Source organism: Rhipicephalus sanguineus, chromosome 2, assembly GCF_013339695.2.
Source record: "Rhipicephalus sanguineus isolate Rsan-2018 chromosome 2, BIME_Rsan_1.4, whole genome shotgun sequence".
Lineage (NCBI taxonomy): Eukaryota > Metazoa > Arthropoda > Arachnida > Ixodida > Ixodidae > Rhipicephalus > Rhipicephalus sanguineus.
Window position 1 is genome coordinate 207,523,138 of NC_051177.1, and position 24,005 is coordinate 207,547,142.

General features: G+C 47.7%; 1 protein-coding gene across 1 annotated transcript in view; it reads right to left on the minus strand.

Annotated features, from left to right (window-relative positions):
- Positions 1–1,093: 1,093 nt before the first annotated feature.
- The window catches only part of LOC119381457 (uncharacterized), a 42,398-nt gene continuing 19,486 nt past the window's right edge, over positions 1,094–24,005 (minus strand). The window contains exons 3-4 of the mRNA XM_037649265.2: positions 3,149–3,241; positions 1,094–1,362 (exon numbers count right to left, since the gene is read on the minus strand). Coding sequence (XP_037505193.1) covers positions 1,121–1,362; positions 3,149–3,241 — 335 coding nt within the window. The 3' untranslated portion in view covers positions 1,094–1,120. The remainder of the gene's footprint in view (positions 1,363–3,148; positions 3,242–24,005) is intronic.

Below are 24,005 nucleotides of genomic sequence, written 5' to 3' on the forward strand. Positions count from 1 at the left end.
CACATGGTGACCACATGTTCCTCACGAAAGTGCATGAGACCAGTCAGGTCTCTGTAGCTCACGAACATACTTATTTAGAAAATGAAAACAAATGGGACGGCGACGGTCATATGTGCCGGCTTGGCCGCTAGCGAACGGTCTCAATCCCCGTATACACCATGCGTTCCGCCCCCCCCCCCCCTCCAAAGTCACTACCAGCCTTCTTGCTGCTGTACACCTGTCCGTATATACGATATTGTGCAAACTGTCTTTTACGGACAAGGTAAAAGCCCACACCGGTATTTGCGCCGTCGTGCGAAGGCTTCTTATTGACGTTATTGTGAATATATGGCAACCCGCTAGCTGGTCGGCAAGCTGAGCGACTCCCATCAATTGCAAAATGACAAGCAAGAACCGCTGTCAGCGAAGTGCATAAAGAGTTGTCCTGTGAAGAAGCTAAAACAAGCCCCAATAAGTTGTTTTGGAAGGACACTATTGTACTTTGAGCAAGTAGGGCAAACCTTTTGAGATACTAACAGACATTTCATTCAAGTTAAACAAAATAGGTCAGAGTTAAGAAATTTTCAAGCGGACATTTTCGTGTATAGCCGTTTGCTGCCACATTATATGGATCTATAATAACAAATTTGAGAATGTATCGAAGTATCTTAAGATACAATTGGCAAGTATCGTATCGGATACAATTATTGCGGCAGTATCTTGTATCTGTATCTCCAATACTTCTTGCCTGAGTATCTTGTATCGTATCGCGATACAATTTCAAAGTATCTTTGCCCAGCCCTGCTGCGTGCGAACCACTTGGACCATTTACCATCGCGCGATGGCGACAGATACAGCGGCACTGTGAAGCGAGGTGAAAGGGCTACTCTTATGACAATGAGTCATCCTTCAAGTGAACAGACAGGTGACAACCCTCGAACCACCCAAGGTGGTGTGAATCCCGAATGGCAATACTCCTTTGACGGCGTTGTACTGAAACTGTTATCACGTGTGCGTTTCACTGTGACAGTATAAGATCGGCGGTATTGACATGCACGCTATAGTAATACCAGAGCGAGGCAAAAGCATGACACACAACAGGAGCAAATTTGATGTAAGCTTTTAAGCAGGGAGCGTTTTATTAGTGAATGCATATATCAGGATCGTATACTCTTACTAGCGTCGAAACTGCACAAGTCCGGTTGAAAAATTTTTCGCAGCAGTGGGAGTCGCTTAGCTTCCCATGGCTGCGCTGGGATTCATTGTAATGACGGCGCACCCAAAGTTCACAACGACGCTTTAGACAATACTTGCGCGTGGCCGTATCATAGTCCTCTCCTCTGCTGCTGTCTTTGGGAGATGGTTCCCGAGAGCCACTGCAGTCTGCGTGCAGAAAATAGCACTTTTGACACAATTTTACATCAGGTAGTTGAAATAGAAACTTAATAGAGGCGGCTATTTCATTCACATAGGTGCGCACATAATTAGTTTTTGAACTGTTAATAACGCCTAATGACTGCATTAAAATAAAACAAATATGTTTGTAAAACTATCAACATTAACGAAGTGTTGGCCAATTATCAGCGCAGCTCTTGGCCTGTTTTGATTTGGCAGGAGATGGAAGTAACGACTTTAGGAGTGACACGTAGGTGCCTACAGGTAATAAAATGTAACCTCGATCGCAATAATGAGATTGAAGGGGCGCCACAATGTGATCGTTGCAACCAATATATTGTTGTAGCTTCAGCGGCAATATGCTGTAAATATTACGGACTGTAAGAAATGGAAAATAGACAACCACCCGTTTTTGTAGCACGAAGCCACAAGGAAATCAGTTCTGCGGAATCCCGCCACCTTGCGGGATTCCGCAGAACTGATTTGCAATATGTGTCCAGTTGCTTCGAGTTGTCGATGGATTCGCCCTCGCGCTGCCAGTTGCTATCTTCCTGGTTAGCTCAATTGGTAGAGCGACCGCCCCGGATAGGCGTTGGTCCCGGGTTCGATCCCTGGACCAGGACGAATTTTTCGGCAACTAAGAGGCTTTATTTCTGAGAAATCCGTTTGGATTTCCTTGGGGCTTCGTGCTACAAAAACGGGTGGTTGTCTATTTTCCATTTCTTAACCCTTCCGCCACCTTGCGGGATTCCGCAGAACTGATTTGCATTACGGACTGTACTTCCACAAAACAAAGAGCGGGCGAAAGAACGTCTCGCCGCACGACGGTATACTAAATATAACAACATTCCGGAGATAAAAATCAAAAGTGACGCGCCTATTTTATTGCCGTTCAAAATACTTAGCTCGTTCTTCAAACAGACTGAGCTGCGAAGAAGGTCGTAAGCGGACGCTGATGTATCTTTATGATGCGAACGATGGCTCGCTCAGCTGCGGCCGCTATGTTCACGCCATCGTGAGCGCCGCTCACGAAAGCGCAGTGTTTGCGGGCAGAAAACGGTGCCACTTTCAGGGCGGAGACACTTTTTGACCCACTCCGCGCCATCGTTTCTTCTCGGGGAGCCATATTGGTTCTAAAGTGTCAGACGGAGTGCAGTGGCTAGCGCGGAGACGGTGCTGCAAACGCCTTGGTGTTTAAGTTATTAGATCAATTCTTTGACCGCTATGACACGCTGCTGTGTGCCACTGTGTACTATCTTATATGCGAAAGACCAATGGACGTTTCGCTTCCCTCATTTCGGCGAACGAAAAAAAAAAATGGGAGGCGCAGGTGAAACGCGACCGCTGCCATCCGACCGACAGTAGTACCAAGAAATCAGAGATTGGTTCTTGACTTGTCGCAGCGTATTACCGTGTATTTTGATCGCTGGCCGTCAACGTCCTAGCGGACATATTCATGCACGAATTAAATACCTGTCTCTCTACAGCTGTACAGCATAATCATTGTGTGAAGCTGCTATTAAGAGGAGCTGTTACGCTTTTCGTTAGGCCGTATGGAGACAACAGAAATTCGGCCCATATTACCTATGCCTACTTAAGACAATTTAAGCTTAGATAAGCCTAGTTAGTACAACTTATTCATGTCTCAGGGCACCCTAATTAGGCTTAGTCAAGCCAATCAATACTAGTCGATACCAATCAATACTGATCGATACTAATCGATATCAAAATTAAGCCGCCGCATTAAACCAAGCCTCGTATCATGTTTACTTACCATCTATGAAATGACTTATAGCTACGACGGAGCAGTTCTCATTTACATACAGGAATGTCCAAAATGGCGGCGACAGTGAAAAGCCCGATGCAGCTGCATATAGAGAGCGTAAGAGGGACATATATAATACTTTGGTCTCTTTGAACTGTTCGCATAAAAATATTCTTTATGTCAAACACACAATGGCAAGCAGTAGTATGCGGCTAATGCGTTATCAATGAATGTGCGAGTAAGACTGCCAATGAACGGTCTTTGCTATAAACGAGCGGATGCCGGATACCGGAGCGGATACGCGTGCCAGAACGAGCAATGCAACTAATAATCAAAAGTTCCTATCGGTGTACGCTTCGCAATAGGCTCAAAGCGAACACATTTATTCTATTATAGAGGTGTCACATTAGCAGATTCCTCTTCTAGGACGCGTTTTAGAAAAAACAATTCGGCAGATCCCACGTACCAGTGGAATCGATGTAATGCGAAGCATACGGCAGGGTGGTGACTGCGACGTAGTTTTTCAGATTGAGCGAGACGTTACCAAATGACGCTAAAGATAGGTGCAAATGGTGTGCGCACACACATATGTTGAAGATTCGCACATGTATTATATAACCAGTTGTTTACAGTTGGGTAATGAAACCAACAGCAACATAGGTATTACCAACACCAGGCGCAGTAAGCCGACATGTAGTGCTTATACTTGCCCGTTATGATGGAGAACGCACGCACGCACATCTCACGAACCCGTGTGCATGTGTGGACGGGGTTCATGACAGTTCTCACATAGATGGCGGCGAGCGCAATGTCTTTCTTTTCGTGATTGATGCGCGCAACGCAGACCTCGCCGATTCCGCTGCTTGTCTGTGCGCGTTCTGTGTCTGGCTGCCGGCGAAGTGGAATGCGGCCGACGTTGAAGTTGCGCATCACCGTGTTCTTATATGTGCCCACGCCGCCGCACCTGCAATGAAGCCGCTTCCTATGGACGACACATTCGAATACCGCGACTGCGGTGGACTCATCGCTCCAGGTTTCAGGAAGTGCTAACACGCCAACTTTTGAGGAGAGCGTCTTTTTCGAGGTCGTGCATGTGCGCGTGCACAGAGTGTACGCTGAGAGCGGCGAGAGTGAGGTGATTGTTTTTGGTTGTGGCACCGAATGAAGGTGGTAGCCCGGACCAAGACAATGTCTAGAGGTTGTTGGAGCGCGTTTCGCCGCATTTGGCTACTAATGCGATGTCTACATTAAAATTGCTAGCTAGAATAAACGGTTTTTTTTTCTCGTTTAATCCACACCATTATTATTAGCATAAATGTTGGGTTTTAACGTCCCGATACCCCGACATTATTATAAAATGCCGTAGTGGAGGGCTCCATAAATTTTGGCCACCTGTGGTTCTTTAGCGTGCACCTAAATCTAAGTACACGGGCCTGTAGCATTTCCGGCTTCATCGAAAATGCGGCCGCCGCGGCCGGGATTCGAGCCCGCTACCTGCGGGCACGGAACAAGGATTCTTGAGGAGGCGAAGCTGCGCTCGCTCGGGCGTCCTAATAAAGTCAGGGAATCGGGCACAACACTGACGCGCCCTCTGTCGTGTGAATCCGCTAGCTGAGAGGGAAAAAGGCGTGCCACACTCTCCGACGAAGCTCGCCTATTCGAGGCCATTCGGCACCGATTCGCTGTTCGGGCTTTACGCCCAAGTGGGTGTTTCTTGTGCGTTCTCGTCGGCTCCATATTTTTCAATAAATTACCGAAAAAGATGGCGTCACATACAGGAAAATTATCTGAGTGAGGTATCTTGTAGAACACGAAATCGACAATTTTTCTTAGCGTGAACCAGATAGTTTAGTTATAATTTTGAAGGCGGGAGCCTTAGATGTCTCATCAAACGCAAAAACTGATCGTCGGCGTCAGCGTCCCACGTCGGCGGCGTCAACATGAGTGACGCAAAAATAATCCTCCAGTGGTGACGTTACCACATGACGTTATCATGACGTAAGATATCACCAAAATTTGTGACGTGACCATGACGTCATGATGATGTCACATGATGACATCGTCGCTTTGCATTGCCTCCGTGATCGGTTGTCCGATCACGGAGGTAATGCAAAACAGCGTTAGGTGCCGAAATCTTTTGCACGGGGTGGAGCAAGATAGACACATCAACTGAAGAAAAAAAAGAAGATGGCTTTCGCCTTCTAGTAGTCTTAGTCTAATGCATAGGGGACCCTGTGAGTTTTTTCAACGAATGATAGGTATTACTCTCCGAGTAGTGCTTGTCGCAAACAGTCACGAGGCGGGAGCTCTCGATCTTTCTTTCGCATAGCACGACCCCACACTTCTAACCTCCCCGGGTCACTAGGAACATTGAAGGTTGCGTACCCACTCCTTGCAGGATGCGTACACGTTGTTGCAGTTCGGCACGACACATTTCCACTCCATCCTAAAGGAGCACTGATGGAAATCTGCAAAGTGCTCTCCTCTGTTCGCGGAGCAATACTTCTTTCTACGAGGCTTTGTTGCGGTGTGAAATGCGCGCAAAGTTTGAGAAGTCAGCTCCGCCGGCACAACGCGGAAGCCACTGAGCGCTCTAAAGAGATAAAATTACACCATTTCCCGCTAAAGAGGACCATGAGGTGATGCGAAGCCGGAGCACATGCACGATCGCGCTCCGTTGGCGTTCGTTGGGCATGCTACCGACCTCGCGTCGTGGAACGCGAAGAAGAACGCTACGCGCGTCTTGTCTTCCCTCTAGCCTGGCCGTTAATTCTCACAGGCCGAGTGGGGAACGCGCTCGACAGGCGCGCGAGAGGGGCAGCGTAGGAGAGGAGAGACAGGGGGAGGGGACGCGCATGCGCTGGCGCTCATCGCGGCGTTGCGCAGGAGAGAATTTCGGCATGTCTAGCTCGCGTTTCAGAGGAAGAGTGGAGAGGGGAAGTGGAGAGGGGGAGAGAAGTGCAGAGGGGGAAAGGAGAGAGGGGAAGCGGGAGAGGTTGAAAGGGGGAGGGGAAAGGGAAGAGGGGGAGTGGAGAGTGGAGTGGAGAGGATATGCGCATGCGCAGTAAGGGTGGTCACGCCGCACACCACCACCACCACCGGTTTGAACTCCGCTATAAGATGCTTCACATCTAAAAAGCCTGCAAATGGCGAAGGAATGCGCGACAGCTTGCCCGCACGAGCTGGTAACTTTCCCTCCCAAGGCCATCTACGCAACCGTGCGCACAACATGCGAGCGAGGAGTGAAGAGCTCCTGCATGCGGCAGACGTCGTCTGCTTAGGGGCCACGACTAGTAGCTCGTTTCAAGCGCTGTACGGCCTTATAATTCGGGCAGTATCTATTAGTAACTGCAGCTAAAATATCTGTCACATCTCTCAGTTGATGTCGCATACAGAAATATGCGAAATTTGGAATGTACGAGGCGGTATCACGATTTTTATACGTGGCGTTCATAGAAGAGCGTGTAAACTATGGCAACACGCCGGAAGCGTCATCTGTCGTGCTGCGGCGAAAACCACATTTCTTGCGTGGGGCTATTGCGCCGTCCTCGCGCGCTGCTGCGGCCGAGCAGTTTCTCCTCCCCAAGTACTTCTTTCTCCGTGCCTGCGGGTCAGCAGTCGAGTACCTGGACCACTAGACTACAGTGGCGGGTGCTCCACATAATCCACACAATGTGTGCTCTATAAAACTTTCAGTCTCTATTTTGGCTGTTCCTAGATTGACGTGCACTGTAAATATTAACATACCAACAACCAACACGTCTGACGCAAAGACTTGTCCTTTCTACTTAAAGACAGCCTTCCAGCAATTTCTTCGCATACCGTGTACATATGTTGCAATCGTTTGTTGAGGTGCTGGCAGCACATTTAGCGTGGTTATCACTTAAGTGCCCGGAGCATGTGCTTCTTGATTTCACACACCATTCGCTTACAATATCCGTTGCTATGCCCCAGAGAGCCGGCTCGATTTCCGGACATGGCGGCCACATTTCGATCAGAGTCAAACGCAGCAACTCATGTACATCGATCCATGTGCACATTCAAGAAAACCACGTGATCAAAATTATTTCAAAGTCCTTCGCTGTGGCATCCCTCGTCATCATATTGGGGTTATTGCAAGTTAGACACCGTGAGTCTTTATCATTATTGTTAATGTGTTTCCTTAGTTTTATTAATCTGCTGTACGAAAGAAGTTAGTAACGTGTTAATGCGTCGCAATGACGTGACGAAGGCGAGGTGTCAAGGGCGCCGTCGGCTCGTATGTTGTGGTTATTCTAGACAGCTGCCGTGAGATCTCCTCTCGAATGAAAGATCCGCGGCATCTTGAGCAGCGCATCCTGCGGATACGCGCTCCCTACGCAGCTCATCGTAATTCTGGCAGAGCTTAATTACGTCGGCAACCGCGTAGGGTCTCTTCGCAGCAAGCATCTGGAATGCATCGCCATCGATGCCTTTAGTGGCGTGTTTTATCTTGCCTGTCTCGTCCAGAGACGAGTTCACGAGCTTGCAGAGGAAGAGCGCATCTTCAATGGAGCTCGTGAGTGTCTAATTCTAACTGTGTATTCCGCCACGCAAGCGCTGCTCAGCGCGAAGCCGACGTACGGCAGGACGTTCAAAGACATCCGAGAATATGTCGTAAAATCCGACCTGGCGGTAAGATCGGTTTCATCATTTCTGTACCACAGTTGCGCTGCGTCATTCAAGTAAGCGTTCACATTCGGGAACTTGTCGCTGTCGTGTCACTTATTGTAGGCGCTGACCAGTTACGTTCGGCATCTAGTATTCCGCGTCGTGGTCATCTCCACCGCTAAATACTGGTGGATGGCGCTGATGGATTGAATCGGGCCAGAAGATAGTCTGTGGTGTGAGATCAGTAGGGGCGTCAGACGGTCCCTAATCTGTCATCTTAAAGGTCTGCAGTAGCATCCAGCTGCGTAGTTTGAGGATGACGAACAAAGGATTCCAGCACCTCAGCCAGTTCAAAGGGACGGTGTTTTGCATGCAGGAGTCTACATCTAACACAAGGGTTAACCTGGAACGGGCCAGCGGTCGCACTTCGTCGTCTTCCTTTTCAATCTTGCTCAAGCCCTATGTCCACTGTTTTTATTACGTACGCCTTGCTGGTTGGCGCCAGTTTGTTTAGGTGTATTCGGATATCATCTAATTCTGTTGCATGTCATTGGGGACATTTTATTGCGCTCATTTTTCCAATAAAGCGTCTCCACGTTAAATGCTTACATGTGACGTTTTTCATATCGAGATCACACCGAAAACATCCTACGCTTCGTATCTGATTAAACATATGGTTAATAATGCCCTGTATGCAAAACAGCGGCACCTCGTCTGTTTCAAACATGCTCAACATTTTCTATTCTATAAGCGTTTGCGAATTCGTGGTCGATGTTACCAGTGTTCTTACACTGTTTCTTAGTGTTTCTGGTGCTTTTACACGTTTTGCGAGTTTTCAGCACTCACGGTTCACTTGCGCATTCGAGTCTTTCCTTACAAAAGTTTTTATTGAAAAAACATACAGAAGTTATTGAACAATGTCAACAGATGGCATTGGAAATACATGGTGGGCAGAGCCATATATACCCTTCGGGAGAGTTTGGCGATTGTTTCATCTCGCCGCTCTCCGAGCTCCGCCCCAGCGCCGCCCTCTTCTCGTGACGTAATCCCTCTCTCCTCACCGGCGGCGGCGGGCGGCCGTGGCGACAGCGCGGCGCGGAGTCCGGCGCTGCCGCGACGGAGAGACGCCGGCGCGCCGCACTTACACGATCGCTGAGGAGCGTGCGTGGGTTACGAAGCTCTTGTGCGAAGCCGCGCGTATTCAAGCGTGAATTTGTTGCGTGCGATGGGCTGCTGTCGCGCGGGTGGCTGTTCAAACAGCAGCGCGCAGGGTTTCCGCCTTTTTAGGCTTCCGAAGGAAAAGAAGCGACGCCGCCTTTGGATCAGGAACATAAGACGCAGCAAATGGACCCCGACCGACTGCTCCGTGCTATGCGAGATACCTACTTGAGCATTTAGTTTGAATATTGATAATATACAGCGTATCATTAACACAAACTTATTATTTGTTGTGCAATGGGGCCCTTTCAGGTGCACAAACTTCAAAAATAATTTTGTCACGCTGAAAAAAAGAAGTTTTATGGTTCGCGTTTCGATCGCTTGGGCAGATTGAAATTTTGTAGCGATCACGCTATAAGTGTCAAGTGTGATGTGTTGCGTTTACGTAATTTATCGCGCGTTCTGAGCACGAGCTTGGGATGTTGCCGTGATGTTGTGAGGGGAAGATTTATTTCGATATCGCAGGTTACCTGGCATGTGTTGTACGTTACGTGGTCTGCGTTTCTGTGGCTGTCAGATTGTGGTGTCATTTACCGCTGTGTGGCCGCTTGTGTACATGCTACAAGTTTCACGTTTAATTCGCGCATGTAAATTAATCTGCGCCTCTGTGCTAAGCGAATGTGCCTTGCGCTTTTTAGTCATGCACTTATAGTGCACGATGTCTGTGCTCGTGCAGGAAGCTCTTCCACTATAGCAAGGGGCCCTTATGTGCTCGATTAAATTTCGTGATTAGGAAGTATAGAGCGCGAAGAAGTTGAGCAGAAAAATGATTTTGTAAAGTAAACCAACAGGATGTCCGCTATCAGAATAGCTGAACGAGGTATTGTTTCCATTTAACACGCGCCTACGGGGGGCCCTGCACCTGCTCTGACGAAAACCTTAGATGCCTCAGCAAACGCGAAAATTGACCGCCGGCGTCCGCAGCGTCGGCGTCCCGCGTCGGCGGCGTCGACAGGAGGGATGTCAAAAATCATTACGTAATGACGTGACCATACGACTAAAGATTGCGCCGTCATCATGACGTCGAATAATGTGATTTCACGCCATGACATCAGCACATGACCAGATGTGGTGTAGAAAGATTGCAGTGCCTCCGATCTTGGAGGCAGTGCAAAACAATGTTAGGTCACAAAGCTTTCGAGGAGGGGGGGGGGAGGCATGAGGAACAATACATGAACTGAAGAAAAGGAACACGGCTTTCGCCTTCGAGTGGTCTTAGGCGAACGCATAAGGGACCCTGTGAGTTTTTTTTTCTCTCTTATTAGAGAGTTTTAGTGCCGGGGACTCCAAGCCGCTTCCTTATTCATCCTCTTACGTTCCCTTGTACTTTCAGCCGCACCCATGGACTATACAAAGGAACGTAAGGGGGTTGCATACGCAAGGCTTTTGGGATCCCGGCACTAAAATTCTCTAAGAGGGAATTTTAGGGCTCGAGATCCCTAAGCCGCTTGTGTACACCCGCTTTTGTGGCCTTAATATAATTACGTGCGCTGGTATCCCTGTTTCCTTTAAAAGCAGAGCTGTTTAAGCTTGGAGAATCCCCGTTAGTGGCGAATAAAAGTTGTCATCATCAGGGCCGTACCCAGGAATTTTTTTCGGGGGGGGGTTTGCGTGTAGAACGGCTGCCATTTTTTAAGATTTATACTGGCTTATTTTCGTGAATAAAACAAGTACATCGCTTACTTGTAATAATTCGATGGTACTTTTCAATTATTTGTACCCAAATAAAGAAATTGGTATGTCAACCTCAAATTCTGGTTAAAGCAAGAAATAAGTTTGGACAATAGCACCACCAAAGCCGGGGACACCGCGACCAACGGCTCCTGATGAAGTAACACAATGTAACCGCGGTTCAAAAACGGTATGTATGTGTTACAAGCTGCCACTGTAGCGTCGCCAGCGCGAAGTCGGCGACGGGAATGGCAGCAGGTTAGGTCGTTCCGTACGTAAGCAGAGACAGTGAAGAGATCAGAGACGTGTGAGGGGAGGCGAACCAGAATGTGTAGGTGCCATGCCACTCACCTTCCTTGGGCATTGCCCAGTGGTAAAGGCGTCACTTTGCCCAGCGTTGACTGTAGAACAAAGGTCACTAGTAGTTGCACTGCGGCCACCATCATTTCCCGGCGGCGCATGGGTGTCCTGCTTGTGTTCGTTCTCAGGTGATTCATATAAACCGGTGCATTCTCCTGAGTCGCTACAGAAGTTCGGACGCGCTTGGCTTTCCACCAGTGCTGAGGAGGGCGAAGTTTTATCCTTCGAAGGAGGCGGTTCTTCTCCGTCCGCTTCATCGGTTCGAACTTTCTTGAAGTAAGACGCAAGACTCCTTTGCTTCGTTGTTGCAGAGTGTCTTTTCATTTTGCTGCCGCAATCCTGTGCACGCACACAGAAGTGGCCAGTGGCTCCAAAAAGACGTTTGCGACTGCTTCGACTGCCTGGCGTGAACGGCGGGCGATGTTTTCTTCCTCTCTTATCCACTTTACAGTGGCTAGAATGTAGAAGTGTGATGAACGCGCCGGCTCCCGCGTGGCGCATGTGTTTTCTGAACGCCGCTACAGCTGGTGTGCATGCAGGCCCATTATTGTACTCCAGCTGCAGCAAACTGGATTAACGCTACTTAAAGACCTTTTCACAGAAGACTCCATGGGCACTGCATACTCCCCTTAATATACGTGAACCCCCAAGAATGCACTGCCGAGACATTTGCACTCCCGTGGTACAGTCCAGAAAGGAGGTGTTGCTCCGTTCCTGTGAAAAAGTCACCTTTTCACAGACGGCTCCCTGGGCGCCTGCATAATTCTCTCTGGGCTGCGCTAATTAAATAGCCGTGACCTCCCAAAAATGCACTTTGTAGGCTGTGACGTCAGCCTCTGTACTCCCGCGCGCAGCCCAGCTTGGCGGCGTTTTCTCTCCTGTGAAAGTTGACCGCTGGTGCCGGAATGTGTGCCAGCTGTATCCTCGCTTTGTGCGCTTTGTAGGGAGGCGCATATACCTTCTGTGCACAGAAGAGGTAGATTTCCTTGCGTGTGGTTAAGGTTGTTCGAAGTTGCTCGGATATGCCAGTCTTTCAGTAGATGTCATCTTCGATGATTCGTTTCGGTGGCGAGGACTACAGTTTGAGAAAAGTTTACCCTGCAGCCTGCGTCCTCGGAATGCGCCGCTGAGTTTTTCCGCTTAGGGGTTTCGTTCCCTGGCAAATTTGCGCACGTCGTGTTGGTGTTGCCGTTGCTGTCGAACTGTTTACCTTCACAGAAGGAGACGCGCTTTTCGTAGGAACCCAAAGCCGACACGTGCGGTCCGCACAGACGGATAACTTCTCCAGCGGCAATGCACAAGGAAAGCATCTGGAATCAATAAAGGAGCTGCTACGGGGTGAAAGACGAAGGAACGCGAGGGCGAAGTGCAAAGCTGTACAAATAGGGCAGGTGCGAGGGAGGGAGCGCTGAGGTGTTCTGGTAAAAGGGTAGGTTTGAAGAAAGGAAGAAGAGGGAAGCAATGCCAGGAAAGTTGCAGTGTAACTTTGGCAGCTGGTGGTCGCTGTGAAGGCGTGTAAATATTTTAGTATCACCCGAAAACTTAAAGCATCAAAAAAATTTCGGGGGGGTCAGAACCCCCTCAACCTCCCCCTAGTTACGGGCCTGGTCATCATCATGAACCGGCACGCAATCCGTCCTCTTCTTTATCTTCTGCTTTGCTGCCAGAACACGTGCACAGACTTTACCGGCGTGGTATGCAATGATTCTCACGTAACACTTGTCACGTGACATGTTCCAAAAATCACACCTGTTATATATGCTCGTCACAGAGTCACATCACGCAATACCAATTTTGGTGTATATCAATCTGGCGGAACGGCCGCCATCGCACCATGAGCGTGGCACGTAAGTCATGCTGTACATGACACGCGTGTCATGATTTTCACATTAACTCCTGTTATTTATGTTCGTCACACAGTGATGTCGCGCACTACCAATTTTGGTGCATATCAAGCTAGCGCAACGGCCGCCAGCGCACCATGAGCGTGGCACGTAAGTCATTTTATACATGACACGTGTGTCATGATTTTCGTATTAACTCACGGTATTTATGTGCGTCGCACAGTCATGTCGCGCAATACCAATTTTGGTGTATATCAAGCTAGCGAAACGTCCGCCGGCGCAACATGAGCGTGGCACGTAAGTCATGCTGTACATGACACGCGTGTCATGATTTTCATAACTCCTGTTATTTATGTTCGCCATACACTCTTGTCAAGCCATACCAATTTTGGTATATATCAAATAAACGAAACGGCCGTAAGAGCACCAAGAGTGTGACATGTAAATCATGCTGTACATGACATGCATATCATGATTTTCATGTTATGACCAGTCATTTATGTTTGTCATACAGTCACATTATGCCATACCAATTTTGGTATACACCCCATGAACGAAATGGCCAGGAGAGCACAAATTCGTAGGCGGCTAGATAGGTAGATAGACAGATAGATACGCTCAAAGTCGCAGAAGTTCGCTAAGAAATGCTTTGCATTTAAAAGAAAAAAAGATAGACGCAGACCCACAGCTCTTCATAGCTCGAAAAGTCACCGATGATCACGATACTCCCTCATGCGAATTCTGAGCGCAGCTTTGTGTTGAGGGAACGCGAACTGTGAATTTCTGGCTATCCGCATTGGAACATTCGTTACATATTACCACAGAAACTGCCAGTGCTCGAGTGCTACGCACGCCACTCTGTGCATTGCAGGCGTCATCGACATTCCCGTCACGACAAGCGAGACAGTAGCAGCGCACCCACCAGCCCTGCATGCGCACGAGCTCCGACCGAAGGGCGAGCACGCATGACGCAGGAAGAATGCGATGTTAGAGGCCAGTGGCTCGTGATATCGACAGAATCCACGTTCGCTGTCTTTCGTCCTCGTTCGCTCTATCGGTTACGCCGACGACAACGGCGATGCCGAACAACGCAGGAACAGGCGCCTAAGCGCTGCGCTCTAAAAGCACAGCGCGTATCGTAGAACGTCGTGGACTCGAATCTGCGTGCACAACTCAGTTTCACGATGATTTGGACACGTCTAATTCACTCCATATTTTTCATTAAATTTGTATAACAATGTTTTTGCACAATTTCACTTTCGCAATTTGTTTAGGAGCGCTAGATTTCACGAATGAATAGCGCGTACATTGCCTCAGCCGTGCGCCCGTCGCGCGGAAAGACTATATATGGCGGACGCCGCCGGAGCGGAGGCGTGGCGGTGACGTGAACAGCGTCATCGCCGCGCCGCGACGTCACTGCCCCGCCCATTCGCCAGACTCTCCCCATCGACGGCTCTGATGGTGGGTCAAACGAAATACCGTTGAGGAAGTTGTTGACTGGTATTGAAAATTGTCCCGCGTCTTTCAATTGAAAAGCCATCGAGCAAATTGATATAGATTGATCGCTGAGAGGAAATGAATGGACAATTGAAAAGACATTGCGGATCAATTAAAATACCGTTGAGAAATTTGTTTACCAGTATTGAAAGTTGGCCCACGACATTTCATCGAAAACCCATCGACCTGCTCAATATTGATTTTTCATTTAAAAAATGATGAATGTCAAATTTAAGTGTTGTTGAAAGGGTTTTCACTTTCAAGAGTGAAAGGTTATTGAAACATGGCTGAAGCTACGAGCCTAATCGATATCATTCATGCTTTGGGAGAACAGCCCGACGTAAATACTGGCACATGTGTGCTGCAGGCCTAGCTAGCTCACCTTGGGCCTGCAGTACAGAAGTGCCTACATTTTTATTTACCCATTCTTTCAAAGAAACAATCATTTCAATTAGGCAACATAGCTCCATATTGCTGCCAAGCGAAATAAAACTTTTAACAACATTATTTATGATTACACAGCTTGTTTTTCACACTCTGTATTGTGCAGCAAAGGAGGTTATGTTTAAAACCTACTAAAATCTGCAATATATCTTCAAGTCTATCACAGCCAATGCTATACGCCAGTCTCCACTAGCGACAGATAATCACACAGGACATATTTTAGCAGTGTACATGCCTCCGTCTATCCATTCAGGTAGTGTTTGGAGGGTGCAAACACTTGTGAGTAAACGGCATTTATACTTATACCCGAGGGTAGCGCCACGAAGGCATATGCCAAGCACCAACATATTAACACTGCCATGAACTTCTGTACTCCTCTACTAACTTGTCTTAATGGACACTAACAGAGTTTCAGTGCAACATGGGTAAAAAAAGAGAACACAGTTTTCTAAGTAAACTGTTTATTTTTAAGCAAGCAATTTTTGTTCAAATTTCTAAATATTTGTGGTTTGGCATAGGAAAGAACTTCCCACCGTAATGCGCAAACCGCATCCAACATGACAAAATAAGTTGAACACTGTTACAGCACCACTTCAATAAATAAAAATAAAATTTTAGACAACGATAGGTATCGTAAGGTAAAAAAACACATAAACTCTGCTGACAGAGCACACACTACGGGAAAAAGTTTACAGAAGGAGTTAACAGGGCTCAGACCGGTTTCGATGCCCATATTCAAGGATTTTCAAGGATTCCTATCGAAGTTTCTTGGAGGCACAAAGTAGCATCACAAGTACCAATTTTCTGCTGTAACAAAGTTTCCGAAAGAATGCGGGCAGATTTATGCATTCTAAATACCAAAATAGGATTCAGCGAACTGAGAACCTACAGATAATGAAGCCAAGGAAGGTGTGAAGGACATTATTTGTAGGTTTTAACTGTACAATAGTAATTATGACATAAATGGAAAGGAAATAAAGTGGATGAAAAGGCCAAATCTACAACCTTGAGGTAATGCGTCCGATGAACCTGATCACATTAGGTTCCTGTCACAAATTAGCGCGTTATAAAGCGCGCGCGCGGCCGCTTTCAAGCAGCTGCGAAACAGAACGGCGCGAGCCGCGCGCCCAACAAGCGCGAAAGACGAAAAAAAACAAACATCAAAAGACGCCGGCGCGCCGCATCCTCCTCACCCACTGGAGCCAGAAGCAGACAACACGATCAACGCCCGGCAAAGCCTGGATGTTTCTAGAAGGAAGAGGTGACGCATCCGCGAGCGATGCCGCCGCGATTCGAACCTACGAGAAAGCTCTCGCCCTTTTCCCAAGCTTAGCTGTACTACGCGCCGGAGAACACTCCCGACGCTTCTAGAAACCAGGGGAGAAGGGATAAAAGCATGCGACAACGAGCAGTCAAGGAGTAGTGCAGACAGGAGAGAGTCGAGACAGGAGTGAGTCAGTCGGCCCGGATGGTGAAGTTATGCGAAGTGTGGCTCCGTTAGCCAAAGAAGACGTGTTTATGATGGTGTGCGGTCAGTCGATCGTGGATCTGGAAGAATCCGATGACGACACCATGTGAGCCGTGACAAGTCACGACGACGGTTGGGCTACGACGATCAACGCTGGAGCTGGCGTGAGTGTTTCCGTGAAGAGAAGCATTCGATTACCGTCCAAGTATTGCGGACTGGATACGCCATTGTATATTCAGGACTTTAACGGTCATTGAATAGTTGTAATGCATGCGATTGCATTTGTAGCGTGTGATCTGTTTGTTTAGCTCCCGTTGTGTAAACACCATCTGAGTTATATTGTGAAGCTGTAACTGGTACCAGCCGAGTGTGCATGTGTTTGTATTATTTGTATTGCCTTAACTGAGAATATATTTCGTTTTCGGTTGTGTTATCGACTCTCGGCTCTGATTCGGTCTTTGGACCACAACCGGCGTTCGCTGGCGCACCAAAGGACCAACTCTAAATTGTCCGCGCTTTCGTGGTGCGTTTTCGGAGGGCCGTGACGCCAGCCCTTAGAATCCGCCCGGCGATTGCCGTCCCCATTAACGGGATTAGTGACAATTATTCTGGCGTCCGCGACAGGACCTTTTTTGGTGCACAGTGTGTCCAAAGTTGGGAGAAAGAGCCTTGAGACGTTGATAGTGCTTGCGAACGATTTTTGGTTGTTGCACCGCGTTCTCGCTAACCTGTGTGCAGAAAGTGTTTTGGAATTCGAAGTTAGGCAGAGGTATTGTGCACGCGGCTAGGTTTTGTTGACGGGCATCATGGATCTCGAAAAATTAGTTGCCCTTGGTGAGAAGATGGGTTTGTCTGGGGCCGAACTACGAAAGTGGGTCAGCCAAAAGGAAAAAGAAGAAAGAGAACGAGCTAAGGAAGAAAGAGAGATGAACGAACAACAGCTGAAAGCAGAGCTTGAAAGAGAGAAGTTGGCGGTTGAGAGGGCCAACAAAGAGAGAGAAGCAGAACTTGAAAGAGAGAGGTTGGCATCTGAGAGGGTCAAGGAAGAGAGAGCAGCAGAGCTGGAGAGAGAGAGGCTAGCAGCTGAGAGGGAGAAAGAAGAAAGAGAGGCGCAGATGGCTGAGAGAGAAAGGCAACGGCAGCACGAATTGGAACTCGAACGGCTCCGTTTGCAGCAGCGCATAGAGACTCCCGTGCAAGCTAGAGTGGAGAGCAGCGAAAGGGAAGGTCATAGCTTCCGTTTGAACCCAAGCAAACTGCTTGTGGCGTTTGACGAGAGGAAAGATGACCTTGATGCATACCTGCACAGGTTTGAGACAATAGCTAGAAGCCAAAATTGGCCGGAGCAGCAATGGGCAACAGCTTTGAGCACTTGTTTGAGTGGCGAAGCGCTCAGTGTGTACGGTAGGCTGACCCCTACCGATGCAGCTGATTACACGAAAGTGAAAGCTGCTTTGCTGAAGCGATTTCGATTCACCGTGGAAGGCTTCCGAGATCGGTTCCGTACGGGAAAGCCAGCTGATGGCGAGACGGCAACGCAGTATGCCGCGCGACTCAGCCATTATTTTGACAGGTGGATCGAACTTTCAGAGACGGCACAGGAGTACGGTGAGCTTAGAGAGCTTCTAATGAGAGAGCAATTTCTCACCAGTTGCCGCCCGAGCCTGTCGCTGTATCTGAAAGAGAGGAAAGCTAAATCGCTCGAGGATATGCTTGAATTGGCCGATCAATTCTTGGAAGCACAAGGTGGCACGAATCTAGCCAAAGTAAAAAAGGAAGTTCACGAGGAGTCGAAGAAATCGGCACCTGAAGAAAACAAGCGTGCACCGGAGAGTGTTCCGCGATGCTTTCTGTGTAACCGGGTGGGCCATCGTGCTAACAGTTGTCGGACCAACTTCTCACGCCCCAGTGTGATGAAGTATTTTAAATGTGGTCAGACTGGCCACAAAGCAGACGCATGTCGAATCAATGCGAGTAAAGCCCACCAAGCAGCTTGTGCGTATGCCCCGCCGAAAGTGGAAACAGAAGCAGTCAAAGATGAATTGGCCGATCTGAAAAGCGGGAAGAAGATGCATTTCATTGGTGCTGCGGTGACAACAGACACAACTAAAGGAATGCCGACAGTTAAGGGGAAAGTTGGTGGAAAGGAAGTCACGGTATTAAGAGATAGTGGGTGCACCACTGTTATCGTACGAAAGAAATTGGTCCGAGAGAGTGACTTCACAGGCAATAACCAACCGGTTTGCCTGCTTGATAGTTCCATTCGAATGCTTCCCGAAGCCAAGATTGAAGTTGAGACCCCTTACTTCAGCGGGGGTGTTACTGCCCTGTGCATGGATAACCCCCTGTTTGACCTAATCGTGGGAAACATCGATGGAGCTCGAGGGCCATACGATCCTGAACGTTTGGGAGAAGCCCCAAAGATGGAGCCCTCGTCAGTTCAGGAACCGCGACGAAAAGAAACCGCGGAAGAGAATCTCAGGAAAGATGTCACCGGAGCTCATATTGAAGCCGAGGCGTCAGAGAATGGCAACAATGGAGCACCAACGGTCGCTGTACCGCCAGTGAAGACGCGCCGAGCAGGTGACATTGCAACTGAGCGGCCACCATCATCTGCGGCTCAAAAGATGACGAAGGTGATCGTCCAAGCAAAACACCACGGCGCGCAGAAGTCGGCGAAGCACCGCGAACGTTCTAACGAACGCGACCACGCCTTGCCGGTGTCCAATGTGTCGACGGCAGCAGAGACGCCCCCTCCGGCACCGTCAAATGGAACGGCTCGCAAGAAAAAGAAGAGGAACAAAAAGAGAGCGAGCGAGCACCGAAAGAAGGAGCGCAAGCGCGACACGATGATGACAGGATAGGGTGTTGGAATTGAGTTTGTTTGAAGTGTTTTTGAGTTTGAATGTGGTTGAAGTGTTTTGAATATGTTCTATTATTATTCCCTGTGTCCTGTGTGTATGGCTAGTGAGCCCAAGTGTTACTTGCGTTATTTTATGTGTTCAATGCTATTGATATAATTGTATATGCATTATAATTGAAGAGCTTTGTTTTGTGCGTTCGCATTGTTTTATATGAAAGGTATGTTGGTGTGTTGTACTTATGCACTTATGTTTATCTTTCATATGTCGTGACATTGAAATGCCCTGTGAATTGTATTGATATTTCTATTATGAATGTGACGCGCATTTTGTGTGGACTGAATTATGGACTCTGTATGTGGGATATTTTTGGTTATGTGTATGTGCGCGCTAATTTGTGTTGTTTGAATATTATGTGATAATATTCTTGAAGTGGGGGCATTGTCACAAATTAGCGTGTTAAAAGCGCGCGCGCGGCCGCTGTCAAGCAGCTGCGAGACAGAACGGCGCGAGCCGCGCGCCCAACAAGCGCGAAAGACGAAAAAAACAAACATCAAAAGACGCCGCCGCGCCGCATCCTCCTCACCCACTGGAGCCAGAAGCAGACAACACGATCAACGCCCGGCAAAGCCTGGATGTTTCTAGAAGGAAGAGGTGACGCATCCGCGAGCGATGCCGCCGCGATTCGAACCTACGAGAAAGCTCTCGCCCTTTTCCCAAGCTTAGCTGTACTACGCGCCGGAGAACGCTCCCGACGCTTCTAGAAACCAGGGGAGAAGGGATAAAAGCATGCGACGACGAGCAGTCAAGGAGTAGTGCAGACAGGAGAGAGTCGAGACAGGAGTGAGTCAGTCGGCCCGGATGGTGAAGTTATGCGAAGTGTGGCTCCGTTAGCCAAAGAAGACGTGTTTATGATGGTGTGCGGTCAGTCGATCGTGGATCTGGAAGAATCCGATGACGACACCGTGTGAGCCGTGACAAGTCACGACGACGGTTGAGCTACGACGATCAACGCTGGAGCTGGTGTGAGTGTTTCCGTGAAGAGAAGCATTCGATTACCGTCCAAGTATTGCGGACTGGATACGCCATTGTATATTCAGGACTTTAACGGTCATTGAATAGTTGTAATGCATGCGATTGAATTTGTAGCGTGTGATCTGTTTGTTTAGCTCCCGTTGTGTAAACACCATCTGAGTTATATTGTGAAGCTGTAACTGGTACCAGCCGAGTGTGCATGTGTTTGTATTATTTGTATTGCCTTAACTGAGAATATATTTCGTTTTCGTTTGTGTTATCGACTCTCGGCTCTGACTCGGTCTTTGGACCACAACCGGCGTTCGCTGGCGCACCAAAGGACCAACTCTAAATTGTCCGCGCTTTCGTGGTGCGTTTTCGGAGGGCCGTGACGCCAGCCCTTAGAATCCGCCCGGCGATTGCCAACCCGATTAACGGGACAAGTGACAGTTCCTAACATGCACAAAACTTCACAGCACTGTTACAGCTGCTGGGACATGTTTTATTTTAGATAAGTGAGTTTGTTCAGTTCCCCCTTCTCACATTTTCAGCCATAGGGAAACTTTTCAGTTTTATGAAGGTGATGTACGACGCTCCTACTTTTTCCGAGTACTGACCTGCTAAACAACAAAATGGTAATGACCGATTCAAAAATGTTCCCCCATTTTGACAATTTGATCGTTGAATACATTTGTGACTGCGTACAGTCATCAATCATTTCCTGCTTTTGAGCTTTGATAAGGATTGAGTCAAATGCGAATCGGACTTATGCCAGTAGAGCAAGGAAGTTAGCAAATATCCTCTACGTATAAAGTCAAGGTTTTTTACACACAGAAAAGCAATACGAAACACTTCGTGAGAGCCAATCACTAAGCCTGAGCAGCAATGTCAAAAAAATTTAGTCAAAAGTACTTGTTTTCAAGCACATAGCATCACCTTTTTTTTCAAGTTTGCCTGCATCAGGATAGTGGATGTTTGTTGAGCTAGAAGTTCAATCACGTGCAGAGAGCTAGCTATAGAACAGGAGAAATTAGCATAGGCGCTGGAAGTGAAGTCGCGTCCCAGGGAGCCAAATCGATAGAAAGGGGGAGAAGACGGATCGACAGTTGAGGGAACGAAATGAATGTTAACCGACCACATAAAGCAATTACTATACTCATTGTTAGACACCACATGCCAGGACATTCCAAGTGTTTTCAAGGAAAGAAACCAATTCGAGGATTTCAAGGGTCTTGAAAATATATTTTTTTATTTCATTTGTTTTCAATCGTTTCAAGGACCTGTATGCGCCCTCAGCAAAGCGGCAGATGACAATTTAATGTGAAATGTGTGCCCTATAAATACCACCAAAATACTTAATTAAAACCTTGCCCAAGCTTCATCCAGCGCTCACTTAGTGCAATTGTGCATAAACTTACACATTACAATATTGCAACACTTGACTAGTGAATACAATTGGTGTTAAATTAGCGTAACGTGATCGTTCATATTTGCACATTATAAAGTCACAGTCGTTCACAGTTGGTAGCACCACCCATCTTCGGCTGTTCAGGCGACTTTGGTTCCCTCGACAGAAGTGGGGCCAGGGTGTTCTTCAGGGGCGTAGAGGGAGGGGTTGGGGGGTTCGAACCGCCCCGAAATTTTTCAATTTTGCTTGCTTATATATACACGCACATATGCAAACGCACACACGAACATACATGAACTATGGTTGAACCCCCCCCCCCCCCCCTCGATAAAAAAGTTCTGGCTACGCCCCTGGTGTTCTTGACACTCGTGCCCGGCGATTTGACAGATGAAGCCCGCGACAGGACAGGTTACTATAACTAAAAGTTCCACGAGAAAAATATAACAAAGTATGCACACGTCATGATGAAATTGTTTGATTAGTTCTGTGAGGGTATAACAGCATGCATGACCAACCTTTTGAATTCCCCAGTAAAAAAATGCAGAAGAGGGCAAGATCGAAAAACATGCTGTGCCAGAACTTTATGAATACCTTATATTTCAAAGGTGTGAACCATGCTTTATCGTTTTGGCTGCAACATACTTTCCAGCTATACATAAGATATAAGAAGAGAGGCAGGACAGAGCTCTTGCCTTCAATTGGTGAAATTCATTCACAGACACAAGGTGTACCCCCTATGGGCAAACAAATGCTCGAACAAGTGTGCCAGAAATGAACATTCGAGCAGGCCAGCAAAAAAAATTTCGTTGGCGACAGAAGACCTTGTCGGTAAGCTTCTTAATATATGCCACTTCTCGCCCTGCGGGTTCAAAAATGGCACGCTTACATATTTATCACTAGCCATGAAAATTCAGCAGTCTTAGTGCCTGTCTGTCTAGAGAGTAGTCAGAGCCCACATATCTAGTTAAAAACACGCACAGTCGAGCCAATGGGGTGCATTTGCTTGTACATAAAGTAGCTTCCTTGCGTATGTGATTGCTTCAATTTCGTCAGCTGAAGCATGGCGCTCTCTGGCACTTCAGCTGCCAAAAACATTGAGATGCCTCTGCCCCTTCACTCTTCAATTTCCTATTCAGTGTAGGCGTTAGGAGATACGTCATAGCTAAAGCAAGCGCACAAACTAACCCAACTCTCTTATTTAACTTTGCCTACCGAGCAACAATATGTTTAGTAAGAAAACTTACAAAAACTAAAAGGCATTTCGAAGTAATTTTGTTTGTTTACCCAAGTGAGATGCGAACAGCTATAGGAAGTTTGTATCGTGCAGCTTATTTTCATTTTGCTCCTATACAAAATGCCATCACTTCACAAGAATTAAGGGTAGCTGCGTTTTAATTTGCATTGTACAAACTAATACGCTGGTAAGTGCATTTTGTATGTCATAATTACTGTTCATAGGCTTCTCTAAAAACAAATTTAATAACACTGCTGACAATGAAGTGTGTTTGAAAGCTTCAGAACATCATTTTACTTCGGCTTTACTGCAGTTGCGCAAGCTGGTTACACTAAAGCCTGCACAACACAAAAACTATAAGAAATGTTATGTTTTAAAAGTGGCATATTCACTGTGGGATATATTTGTTAGAATATTATTTTTATAACTATAAACCCAGACTACTGACAAGCAGTCTACAACAGCCAAATGCTTTTTGAAGTAAGAAATCACAAAAATAGTTGGACAGTTTCACAGTGGGATTCTAAGATACCTGTCAGGGTTTGTAAGAATCAAAAGTGCCACGCCCACTTGTTTTATTCGGATGTATTCGGGTTTGACCAGCAAGGACGGTTATCAACGCTCGACGCTGACAGCGCCGCAGTGTTCGAGAAGCTTCGCGATTGTAGTAGATCGTTTTGTTAAGATTGCACGCAGGACGCGAATAGTCTAGATTACTCCAGAGCTTGCTCGACCACCAGTGATAAGACTGGAAAATTCGATGCGTGATGTATAAAAGACGGCGCGTTCCAGCCATGAGTTTTTTTCGACGGCCGACGCTCTGTTCACCGCTATCAGTGTACTGTGTGTATTGCTGTAGCTTGACTTTCCTTTTCCCGGCCACAAGTTCGGCGAAATAAAGAGCTTCATCTTCGACACGCCGCCTGCTGCCTTCGTCGACGTCACGACCCCGTGACATCTGGTGGAGGTGCTTCTTCGTCCATGTTCCGGACGCCCCCGCAAGACCGTGATCCAAGTCCACGTCGTCAACAAGAAGACCCGAAAGACATCCCGGATCGTCGAGCTAGCCGCAGGCAGCTAGGACTACAACCCCAGTTCGGATTCCTACCTGACATTACAAGATCCAAGACGACAAAGCAAGCGGCCACGATGACAGCACCTGTGTAGCCTACGCCACCCCTGCTTCAGCAGACCAGGGAGCCGCCGAAGTTCCGTGTG